This window comes from Epinephelus fuscoguttatus, linkage group LG11, assembly GCF_011397635.1.
Source record: "Epinephelus fuscoguttatus linkage group LG11, E.fuscoguttatus.final_Chr_v1".
In the NCBI taxonomy this organism is placed as follows: Eukaryota; Metazoa; Chordata; class Actinopteri; order Perciformes; family Serranidae; genus Epinephelus; species Epinephelus fuscoguttatus.
In genome coordinates, this window is record NC_064762.1 from 17,497,979 (window position 1) to 17,511,210 (window position 13,232).

At 44.5% G+C, this 13,232-nt stretch overlaps 1 protein-coding gene across 3 annotated transcripts in view; it reads right to left on the minus strand.

Annotated features, from left to right (window-relative positions):
• sash1a (SAM and SH3 domain containing 1a) overlaps positions 1-11,203 on the minus strand; it is a 256,142-nt gene extending 244,939 nt beyond the window's left edge. For all 3 annotated transcript variants that reach the window (XM_049589384.1, XM_049589383.1, XM_049589382.1), the window contains exon 1: positions 9,751-11,203. In XM_049589384.1, the coding sequence (XP_049445341.1) occupies positions 9,751-10,254 (504 nt within the window). In that variant the 5' untranslated portion in view covers positions 10,255-11,203. The remainder of the gene's footprint in view (positions 1-9,750) is intronic.
• Between the last annotated feature and the right edge of the window lie 2,029 nt (positions 11,204-13,232).

The following is a 13,232-nucleotide window of genomic DNA, read 5'->3' on the forward strand; positions in this document are numbered from 1 at the left end:
GCAGCAAAATGTATGTAGCGGACTGAAAAAGCAATTGATTGCAAGTAGGCTACCTAAAGTTTAATTTGTATTTGCAATATTAATAATTCATATAATTAAAAAATTGATACTTACTGATATGATATTGCCGCACAAAAATATCATGATACTCTGCTGTATCGATTTTCTCCCCCACCCTAATACTTCAGTATTGATAAATCCGCCTGTGTCATTCCTGCAGCAGATACAATGTGGACATGTAGACAGGCTGTCTGGACGCTGCTGAAACCTTGGACCAGAATAGCTCTGATAATGTATCTGTCATGAATGTGTGTCATCAGGACCTGTTCCCCAGCACCACTATGGGAAAACCAAATGGCCGCACCGACTGCCTGGCCTGCTTTATTTAAAGCCGTTACCATGACTGCATAACTTGAAGTGAAACACATATACTGCGGCGCACATGTGTCATTTAAATACAATATAACTCCAAAGGCTCGAGGTAGTGACATTTATACTGCAACAAGCATAAAGTCAATTATTCAACATGAACTAGATGTCTAAATGTTGAGATTATCATCTGTTAGTGAACGCGGAGAGAAAGCTCAGTGAAGTTTAGTTGAATTGTAAATTTGAGCTCTGTGAAATGTCATCTTTCAAACCAAGTTCACGTGTCTGGAGAATAAAAGTGGCTTAGAGAGCCAGTTGATCATGTGAGAAACAGCACAGTAGGAGCGAGTCCCTCTCGCCCCTTCCTGCTGAAATGAGAAGGCCAGCTGCAGATACAGCTTTCCCACATTTTGCACAGGATCCCAGGAGATGGGTGGTCAAGACAGAAACTCCCCTCACTACATTACAAAAAGAGGAAAACCTTCCAGCGAATGGATATGTCTTTGCAGTGATAGCCCTTTAAGGAAATGCGTGATGTGGCTCCCTTTCCAGTTATTGTTTTTGGACGAACGGGAGCAAAGATGTGCAAATCATCCGGTGGTTTATTGTAATTCTCTACAGATGGGAAAGTGTTCACATGCACTTCAGGCGATGGACTGTAAAATGTAAGGTAAACCTGACAGCGCTCAGCTGTGGAACACACTGAGAACCAGAAAAGCCTGTGATTTGTTTCACTGTCTCGGCTGGGATCACATCAAGGCTTTGTGTTTTAGTCAGATGAGTCCTACAGCAGCGAGGTCAAAGGTCACTGTGATAGCCATCAGTCCTCACCACACCCAGCTGCTCTCCACAGACCTAAATACTGGTACTTGTAGTTTATGCTCAACAAAGATGGTTTAAAAAGACCCTTAAACGCGGGTTGTTTACAAAAAGATCCACTAAGTGAGTGTATATGTGACTTTTTCCATCTGATGGGAATGTGATCCTTCCCCCTTTTTTAGTGCTCCACACAACCCCGCTTTTCTATGATGTAAACAGCAGCCCACTTCGCTAATTGACTTTCTCTGTCCTCTCAGGACAATAGAGGCTGGTCCTTGGCTTCTTTATGACTTCCCCTTTATGAGTCCTCGGTTGATTATGCCTTCAAGAAGCCCTTAATAAAGACTAAGCAAACAGAGCTTTCGGCAGAGCGCATGGAAAACTCCGAGGCTGCTGTGAAAAGGCTTTCTCCCTCCTCGTGGCAGAGTGCCAGCCCTATAGCATGGGACGAAGATGAAGAGGATATTTGCCAAAAAACATAGGCTAAATGAGAAGCTCATGAAAAGCTTTCACTGGCGTGTTCCACTAAGGCAATGAAAAAGCTCTTAGTTTAGCCATGTAAGTATTTTTCATTTCAGAGAAACATCACATGTAGTGGAAAACTGAATGGAATAAATGCTGCGGCATGAATGGAAATCTGTGTCTTGTTTTCAATCAAATTCCATCTCTGTTAACCTGAGTGTCAGTGCCCTGTGAATGCTTACATTTTGGTGGCACTGCAGTGGAAAGAGATTTGAACATTACATTACATTTTTCACAAAAGAAATATTTCAAGGGTAGAAGTGTTAAAGTTATCTTTCACACCATCTTTCACACTGAGCCTTGGCAGCTGTCCAGTCAGCCCAAGGGCCCTCAATAACCACAGAGGGCCAGCAGAGGGTCATCTTAAACAAAAACCTAATTTCCTGCTTGGTGAGAGTGCTGGGATACTAATCAAGATAAAAGGAACTGAAACAGGAAGTGAGGTGAGTGTTTGGCATGTAAGGTGGTGAACTTCCTCTTTTTTGCCATAAAAAGCTAATAAAACAATCTGCTGTAAAGCCACCTTTCCTTTTGCTCACCCCACCCCCCCGACAGAAGCAACACCTCTGGGTGTCCACTGCATTTCTTACATTCTTTCAGCCAGTTAAGCTGGAGGCCTCATGATTCCCACCCACTGCATCTGATCAGCTGTTCTGTGGGAGTCGGAGAAAGGCCTTGAACATTTAACTGTCCTCAACCAACTGTGGGGGAGGACAGAGGTGGTGGAGACAGTAGCTGCATACTTGCTTCAGTGAGTGCTGCAGCTGCCCATACAAAGTACCTACTGTTGCTTAAAGTACGCACACTACTTGGTACCTTGTCATGGCTTTGCACCCTAGACTTTGACCCTCTTGGTCAATATCCGTCACAGTCTGTAGCACGAAACATGAAGTAGAAAGAACTACAATTACCACCTTGTGGTTGCATGCCTCCACAAACCAGTCAGGTTGCAGATACAGTTCACATCCATGTCTGTCCAGACTCCATGTAGCCACGACAGTTGACAAAGCTTTAAATGTTGCTGCAAAGAAGCTGCATATTCTAAAAAAACAGAAGATCTACACAATCATCACAGTTTAAAGGTGGGCACCCACGATAAGACTCACCAATTCTGTATCTGACCAAATGTCTCCTCGTCTGTTCCTGAGTTATGGCATTATATAATGGCTAGTAAAGTGTTTTATGCCGAACATTATGATGTCACAGTGAAGCTGACTTTGACCTTTTGAATATTAAATGTCATCACTTCATCATTTTATTCTTTTACACACTGAAATTCTGTCATAATCAGCGTATGAATTCTTGAGTTATGGCCAAAAACATGTTTTGTGAGGTCACAGTGACCTTGACCTTTGACAACCAAATTCTAATTAGTACATTGTTGAGTCCAGGTGGATGTTTGAAATTCCATAAAGGTGTTCTTGAGATATCGCATTAATAAGAATGAGATGGACGCAAAGTTACAGTAGCCTTGCCCTTTGACTTCTGACCATCAAAAGCGCGTTCATGGGAATGGGACAGACAACCCAGAAATTACTGTCCCAATTTGTGTTTCTTAGAACAGCGAAGGCATGACCCATCCTACTCTACTACTTGTTGCCCTCTTGGTTGGGTTGGTTAAGTTCAGGCAAGAGGACTATGGTTGGTTCGGGCTAGGGTAAGGGTGCTTTCACGCCTGCCCCGTTTGGTTCGGTACAATCGAACTGAAGTTCATTTGCCCCTTAAGTGCGGTTCATTTGGGCAGGTGTGAACACAGCAATTGCACTCGGGTGCACACCAAAACAACCGAACTGAGACGTTCTTGAAGAGGTGGTCTCAGTCCGGTTACAAACGAACTTTGGTGCGGTTCATTTGTGGTGAGAACGTGTTCCAACCTTGATCCAAGATGCCAGGGAGCAAGTTGTGTCGTCTGCTCACTGGTCACACAAATGTAATCCCAACACATAAAGAACCCCTCCTTTCTATTTGATATATGGTTTATACATTTGATCAAATCTGTATTCCATCTTTCATCTGGCTGCAGGAGCAATTTTCCCTTGGGTACAGTAAAGTTGAAATGTTTTGTAGTTGTCAAATAAGTGCCGCGAACAAGCACAATTTTTTTTATTATAATTCAATGTCCAATTCCATTTCTCCATCTGTTTCCTATTGTCTTTACAGCTCCAGTAATCTCTGAGGATTTAAAACTTTTTCATCTCATCAGAGAAATACCCCTTTTACTTTAAATAATTCTGCCCAGTGCCACACTATTTGAAGATGTGTTTTCATCCTGGTCTCATCCCAAAAACTGCTGCTGGAAACCGCAGACACAGTCAGACATAATAGCGCCTCATTGTTAGTGCTGTGTTACGGGAGGAAGTACAAGCTAAACACTGGGAGATTCTCCATTGTTTGTATGGAAGCTGATGGAGCCGCATGTCCTTTCACTACTAGGCTGTTTTACATTCCCAATTTCCGTCCATTGAATAGGGCTGTGGAGGCAAGTGTCCAGCATTGTGCCGATGGGTGGGTGATAAAACCCCGGGTATCATGCAGAGAGAGAAAGGGTTGTAAATAGATGGGCACATTGTTTTTGCTGGCTAAATGAGGCTTGCTGGGTGTTTGGGTAGGGGGGCACTCAATGTTTTACAGTAGCAATACTTCCATACTGTTTAGTGCGCCAGACAAATATTTAGTTTGTCTCAATGCGTAGTGTTTCAAATGCCGTATGCCAAAAATACCAGGATGTTCTACTGCATCCGGTCGCATGTTGCTGTATACAAGCCAGCATGTCTGAAACCCAATCCTCCTCACAGCGAGATATGTGACATCAACTGAGCAGCAATCAATCAGCCAGTCATAATCAATCTACAGTATATGCAGTTATAACCTAAAACTTAAAACTACATACATGCAAAGTAACAAACAGTAACAGCAGAGCTCTTCAGATTGCAAATTTGCATTTCCTAGGATGTAAAAGGCATGACTCGCCCTTCTCTGCCTTAATCTGCCTCTGATTGGCCACCCTGACAGCCATAGGGTGCTTTCAGACCTAGAGTTGTCTTGCTTTGGTTCGAATCAGGGGCTAATTTTGTTACCATGTTGCATAATTACCTAGAGTTGGATCGTGCTCTCACGGCAGCATTTACAAGTGGACCAGATAAAATGCTTAGTGTGAGAAAGCTGCTCTTGATTGGTCAGAATTTCCATGTGGGAAAAACCCAGGAAGTAAACAAATGTTGAAGAAGAGTACACTTGCAAGATGAATGTGACACTTTCTAATGTCACAATGGAGGGACAACTACACAGGTTGATTTTAGTGCTGCTCATCGTGGACTATATTGCTGTCATTGTTCATTTTAGTCAAACCATACAGTTTGAAAACGAGGCACGGCTCCAACTAGAAAACAATGTTTTGATGCAGTGGATGTGCTGAATGTGCATATTAAGGCAGTACAGGAGGAGGTGCACATTAATAATCCTCCAGGACTGTAACATGCTCATGTTTAACCCAAACAATGTGTCATGTGACTGCAGTTGGTTCGGATCCAGGTTGGAACACGTTCTCACCACAAACGAACTGCACCAGAGTTCGAGACCTTCTTGAAGAGGTGGTCCCAGGCTGGTTACAGACGAACTACACCAAAGTTTGTTTGTAACCGCACCGAGACCACCTCTTCAAGAAAGTCTCGGTCCCTTTGCTTTGGTGCGCACCCGAGTGCAATTGCTGTGTTCACACTTGTCCAAACGAACTGCACTTAGGGGGCAAGTGGACTTAAGTTTAATTGAACCGAACCAAACAGGGCAGGTGTGAAAGCACCCTGAAACAAAGCAAATAAACCAGCCGATAGTTTCTATGCATTTTTACTTTCAGCATTTCAGAAATTTATGAGCAGGTTTCAACCAAAAGAATGAAGATAACTCTACAACTGCAGCGCATTTGACAACAGACAAAGAGGCAGCAACATCCTCTCTGCTTGTATTGTTCCCTGATGAGAGATCTAGAAATGCGCAGCCCGTAGCACAAGTGTTTGTTTACATCATAAGAAATAATACTCTCTCTCAGACAAGGGGTCTCTGAGGCTTTGATAAGGATCATGGGTATTTATTACACCCAGCAGAGCCCTTTCAGTGAATTGTTTGATAATCATCTAGCACACGCTAGAGAGGATTTCTGAATCTGGATGCTAATATTATCTGTGTTTTTATGCATAATGACAAACAATGGAGACAAAGCCAGCGACACGGAGATGAACAGAGAGTGCTGTCAGACCAGAGTCCGTGAAAATCCCTGAGCATTGAGAGCACAGAGGACAGTTTAAATGTGGATGGAGATCTTGGTTATACTATACAATGTACATCCCTTGAGACCGACATTGTGTGTCCTGTAATTGCCCCGAGTCTGCCTCTCTGGTCTCAGTCTCCGCTGGGGGTGACATCTCGTCTCAAAGGCAGAGAGAGGGGAGATATGTACAGACCAATCACAGCCCAGTTAGTCAAAACCCCCATCAGCTGGTCACAGCTCCATCTCTCACACTCCTCTCACTCCTCCTGGGGAGAAAAGCACTGGGCTGAAGCCAATTCAAAACTACAGGGTCAGACGTGCGCACACACACACACATACACACACACACACACACACACACACACACACACACACACACACAGAGCGGCAGAGAAAGACCTTGACCTGCTCATTCTCCTCCAAAACCTCAATGCCAAAGCTTCGGCTCTAAATAAATACAGCCTTCAAAGGGAGAGATAGTTTAACCCTCTGGAACCAACACTTTGTTTCAGCCCTGGTTTGACTGATAATCCCTCACAAATCCTAAATCTCTGTGGGATTCACAGTCAGCCAAAGGGGCAAAAATATACATGCAGACACAAAGAGCTTACAAAACATGCAAAAATTCAAATCAAAGCTTGAATCCATTGGAAAACTTGGAAGCAAGTACGGGATAGAATAAATGATACCAAAGGTTTGGGCCATACAGAATGAGTGGTGATGTAGATACATAAAGACGATGTGGTCATGGATTAATATCATCACATGAAAGCGTCATCTTCTGTTTCAGTTGAAGCAAGTGGGACTGAGAAGCCATTGCACACACACCCACAGATGAATATTTGCATATTCACAGAGACTATCCAACTGACACACAGGGACATAACCAGGACGTTAGAAATAAGAGTCTGTTAGTTTGATCCCCACCCCCACTGCTTCTGGTGGAATATTTTAAAGCCTTTAGTATAAATCATTGCATTTTGGGAGAACACATTATTACTCTAGTCCTTAGGCTCAAAGAAAATAATCAACAGGCTCCAGATCAATTGCATCATGTGTGCAAGTTCTTGAGCAGCACAAAGAAGATTTCCCCAAGGAGGACTTCATTTTTTTAGTCTGTAATTCTCTTGGAAATAATGTCAATCAGAAATATATGTATTGCCGACGTAAGGCCCAGACACAACACCCTGAAATCAAAGAAACAGTGGCTTCTCAGCCAGAAAGTTGCACCTGAACACACCGCGAAGACTACAGCCAACAGCCAACTAGCAAGTACGTTCTGCACCTGTGTGAAAGGAAATAACTCTCCACACCAGCAGGCAGCAGTAGTCTGTATCCGTAATTCAAAAACGGAAACCGGAAGATCAACAAGACAGATTCAAGATGCTAGTTTGTCAGTTAGCACCTTTACAACACATCTGACAATTAAGGAACAAGGGATACAGTAACAATAACACAATTATGAATTAGTTCTGCTAAAGAGCTTAATGGCTCATAAAAATAATCCTACCTAACATCACAGCTTTGTGTCAATCTCACTCCCTCTTGACTTAAGTCATTTGTTTGCTCTCCTAACATGTGGTTAGGTTTAGAAAATAAAAAAAGGGTTTGGCTTTAGAATCTTACGGGACGTGAACACTGCTCTCTTGGGTGAAAGTCGTTGGGTGTTTGGTGGACCCCTCAACAACCCTGCCGTCTGCCCCAGTTGGACTTTCCCCACCTTAAATTTCATCCTTGTCCCATCGCGATTCCCCCAATGCGGCAACTGGCTGTGTGTCATGCCGATGTTAAAGGGCACCTTTTTCCGCTGGTTTCTTACGCTGCAAGTCACTGGCCAGACACTGGATTTCAACAACTTCACACCATTTCACACCAGCAGGCAGCAGAGGTCTGTATTCGTCAAAGCATTAGATCGACAAGACAGATTCAAGATGCTACTTTGCCAGTAAGCACATTAGCAACACAGCTGACGTTGAAAGAACAAGTGACATTTATCGTGTGCTACTAAACATAACAAACAGTTATGATTAATTTCTGCTGAAGAGCTTAATGACTAAAAAAATGACCTCACCTAACATAACAAGTTCAATTTTTCTCGCACCCTCTTGACATTAGTCGTTTCTTTGCTCTCCTAAATTGTGTTTCTCTTCTTGTGCACTGACCTGAACTGTCAATCAGAGTGATTTCATTCATTGACAGGCTCCGCCATCTCCAACACTGATTCAAGGTCTAAAATAAGAAACACTTATATCCATCGATGAATCCAAGGGCGTCACAAATAATGTGGTGACAGAGACATGTGCTTGTGTCTCTTGAGAGGCCACTATGTTTGAATAGTTGTTGTTTTATTGTGAGTATTTGTATTATATGTTTATTTGTTGCATTTTAAAGGTGTTCTGATTGGCTGCTACCTTGGCCAGGTCTCAATGGGACTTCCTGGTTAAATAAAATAAATAAATAATTCTGAATCGGCATAAAAAAAAAGCAGACAAGGGCGGACTAGTGGTCATAGTGCAGGACACACTGCAAAAACAAGGGTGACAGATGCTCACTGATGACCTGACATTGACCAACAGCTGACCGTCATGTTGGTGTATCAGCACCCTAAGGACAGTAAAAGTCCCAATATTCGAAACAAGCTTCCAAACCATATTCCAGTACAGATGAAGACTGGTTTTGTCTGTTCTGCTTATCAGCCAACAAGCCTGCTTTTACTCTAGATAGTGTCAGGTTTAGCCTTGGGTTGTAAATAAACTACGTTGTTGAATGCCCTCAACAAAAACGACAGAAGCCTTGACATCTGCCTCCTCAACAGCCTACAGACAAACCAATCAAAAGCCTCCCTGTATGTAAACAGCAGCCATTCAGTGAGCCCTCTCAGCTGGTAAGGCATATGATTCAGACACTTCTGAAGAAAGGTCACTATCAGCCCTGTGAAAACAAGAGGCCCTCTCAGTCTGGCTCCAGGACTGCGACGGCCTACCCAGCTGGGCGCTCTTCATTCACTGCCCCTGCCATCGATAGCCCATCGGCCTATTCATCACAGCAAAGAGCCTGGGCGCATATCCTCATGGGCCTGGTTGATCACCCACGCTGAATGCTGTTGAGGCAAGTCACTGGACAGGTGAGGCCAGAGTAGATTAATAATCCCAGCGTAAATCTTTCTCCCCCTTCACACACCCTAAAGGAAATCACAGACGGGGTGAAAGCTCCTCAGGATCTCCTCTGCACTCTCTGCTTATTGATCTGCAGCGACTCCATCCTCATCATTCACCGTGACAGGAACCACTCACACTTCTGCAAAGTGCAGCAGAGCTGAAAATGTGGAGGAGGCATCACACTGGTATTTACCTATGGCTCGGTTTCTGAGCTTATTTTGATGTCGAGCAGATGAGTGAAATATGGCCTTTTACACATGACGCGCTCTTTCTGGCTGACAGCGGGCTTTCAAATAAATGATGGAGGAGGCTGAGCAGGTGACAGCCCCTTTTGTGCCATGTAAACACCTCCGGCACATCGCAGAAACAACCACCTCTGCAACTTACTCAATCTGTGTTTTGTCTGTAAAGCTATATTTTTTCCAAAGTGACAGATTTGTGTGGATAAATTTAAAGTTACTTAAATCAGGTGTCTTAAATCTTGAACAGAATGTTTTCAAAGTGGATGTGAGGCTGGATTTTGCAGTGTATGTGCATTAAACATGTGTAGCTTTCATTCACTGACAGGTGGAGGTCCCTTTTGTGCCACATGACCATCACCATCCAGGTCCCTCTTACCTTATTAGAGTAGGGCGGCTTGGCGAGGTTGATGCCGTCTCTGATGAGCTTATCCCTGATCATGATCTTCAGCTTCAGCTTGGGGTAAATCACCAGCTCCCTCCTGTTGCCCAGCGTCAGGTTCCTCTGCGCGCCCATGTACCCACCGTTGCGCCCAACCCGGTCACTGTTGGGCTCGGTCCAGGACTTGGATCCCCGCAGTTTGGACTCATACTGGTCCACCATGTGACTGGTGTAAATCTCGGCCGCGGGTGGCATCGGCTCCAGGGTGAAGTAGAGTCCACTGGCCGTCTCGTTGGCTTCATCTTTCAGCCTCCTCACCGCGTCGTGGATCCTCTGCCGGTGGTGAGGGATGTAGACGCCGATGGCATCCAGGTCGGGGTCTCCTATTTGTTTGCACACCTCCAGGTCGTCGTATCCGTTATCCACAAAAGCCTCCACGTACTGGGCGAGCTGGAGGGTCTTCAGCCACTCGTAAACGATGACAGGTCCGTTGCTTGTCATTTTGGCTGTTGCCAGATCGGCTACAACTCGGAGGGAAGAGGACGCTAAAGTGATGGTTACTTTCCCATTCGGTGTTTTAAACGCATTATAAGGTCCTTAATAACAACGTGCGCTCTCTCTGAGTGTTAGGAAAGTAAAGATGCCTGCGTTAAATGATTTTTGGATCATCCATGCCAAAGGTTTGGCTACCATCCCCGACCGTGTGCGTCCTCGGTGTTTTATTAAGTGAATTCAAGGCTGAGCCTGACAGTCTGTAACACCTGTCAATATTTACAACAATCACTTGAAGCAGCTTTCAAATCCCAAATGTCCTCTCAGCACCACAATCTATCACTCCCAATAATTACCCTCCCTTAAACAAATAAGAAAGCCTCAAACTATTGTCACTCAAATAGCCGCTCGACCAGATTGCGTCCGTTACGCACGGCAGCTGCTGCGTCTTAAAAATCGTTTTCACGGCTTACCCTCCGTCCTTATAGTCCCTCTGTAGCACCGCGTTGAAGAAATAAATCCACAAGATGCCAAACGAGCTTCAAAAATGACACAAAGTCCGCCGCCGACGAGTGACGGCAACCGCACGGTTCCGCGTCCTACCGCTCAGTAGTCCAGCCGGCACATCACCACACTGGAGCCGCAGCCAAGAGCCAACATGCTCACTGCTGCTCCTCTACCGTCCACGCCCCCCAAATCTCACTGTACCCATTTAAAAATAGTGATGCGAGTCTCCTTTTCTTCCCCCCCACTCTCCCAACTTGTCACGCCGCCTCGGGGGCACACTCAGCGGGTCACCAGGTTCCCACCGACTTGGCTAAAGTTGGTCCGGAGCGACGGCGCGCGTTAAAACCTGTCGCACAGTTGACATGAATATCTGAGGCTGCTGGTTTGTGTCACATTATTCTTCCCCTACGATGTGATTTTGTTCACCGCACCTCTCTCTGTCTCTCTCTGTCTCCCTCTCATACACACACACACACACACACGCACTCTCTCTCTCTCACTCATTCAGCATTTCCACGGTTTGGTTTCTGCACACGCATGAGCTCCCTCTATGTGGTGAGTGGGGAACTGGAGGTTTTTGCAGCACTGGAGCTGATGTAATAGGAGAAAGTGAGGTATTCACACAGTCATCCACCCAGCCAACTATCCATTAAATGTATGAACACACACTTCATGCAGTTTCTTTTTGACTTTACAACATGACACACACACACACACACACACACACACATATTTGCATATTCACACAGACTATCCAACTGACACACAGGGACATAGCCAGGATGTTAGAAATAAGAGTCTGTTAGTTTGATCCCCACCCCCACAACTTATGGTGGAATATTTGAGAGTCTTTAGTATAAATCCATGCAGTTAAAGAAAACACATCATTACTCCAGTCCTTAGGCTCAAAGAAAATAATCAACAGGCTCCAGATCAGTTGCGTCACGTGTGCAAGTTCTTGAGCAGCACAGAGAACATCTCCGTAAGGTGGAATTTATACTTCTGTGTTGAATCAATGCTGGACGTAGAGTCATGCAATACCCTACACTTTAGTCTGAAGTGCACCTCCCCATGGCAACGCAGACCTCCTGTCTTTTTTTGTAAGCTGAATTTCCCTCAGTGAAAACAAAGCTTTTATTTACTTTAATTTCACAGATAAGAAACAATAAATTGTGAAGACAATAAAGCCTCCACTAAAATAGCATCTTATGTCTGATGTGTGATTTATCCTGGCTTCATATGACCAAAGGAAATCTCCGCTCATCACTAGGCTAATTTATACAATGTAAAATGCCATAGGCTTGGGCTAATAACGTTACGTATAAGACAGTTGTTCTGTTGGTCAATCTTGTGAGTTGTAATGGAGCTGAATCTTGTAGCATTACCTTTGTTAAATGTTGCTGTTGTCCCTGGTTTTATATGAGAAGAGGAAAAGTCCGCTAGTCGCTATGCTAATATATACAATGTGAAATGCCATAGGCTTGTGCTAAAAATGTTAGCATGTTGTATTTGTGGGGAAAATGTGTCCAGATAAAGACAAGTGTTTGTCTGTGAATGCTGCGAGTTATAGTGAAGCTGATTTGTGTACTTGTGTTTGAAATTATCTCCATTAAGCCATGTTTAATGTGTGTTTAATGTGTGTTTTGAATCAACTAAACTTTACAGCACTTCACAGAAACCCCTCCGCCGACTAGTGTTTTCAGAGGTGTAACTGCAGAGTGACACAGACACACCACCGCACAAGTATAAATGCTCACAACAGCGTAGGTGAAGTGCGGAGGCTACAGCATAGGGTCTGCTGCACAGGTATAAATCCCCCTGTGGGCCCTAAGGGGGACAGTAGTGTTGACGAAGAGTGACTGTTGCGTCCACTAACATTACTTGTGTCTTGGCCAAAGAGTTGCACCTGAACACACCACAAAGACTACAGTCATTGGCCAGCTGACAGGTACATTCTGGGCCTAAGTGAGCAACACATTCTCACTTCGACTTCGTCACATATTGACATTTGGTCATGGACTTTCAATGTCCACATACAACGTACAATGTACCCTGGGTGTGGTGGTTGTTGACGTTCTGGGACACCATGTCAAGTTCTGCCTGTTACATGCATTGTCAGGATATTTATCGTTTACATACAGTCTCTTTCAAAATGAATGCACTACGTCTGTACAGCACCGCAAACCCAACACATTGTTGGGTTTAGGCAACAAAAATATGTGGTTGGGTTTGGGAAAAAAGAAGAGGGTTTGGAATCTTCAAGGATGCGAACACTGCTCTGTCAGGGGAAAGTCGGTGTTTGCTGGACCCATACACCACACCTCCCGCTCACCCCACTCGGACTTTTGCTGCCTTAACTTACATCCTTGTCCAGCCACGTTTCCCCCTGATGCTGCCGGGCACCATTAAACTATACCAGCAACCGGCCGCGTATCATGCTGACGTTAAAGGACACCCTTTTTCGTTGATTTCTGATACCG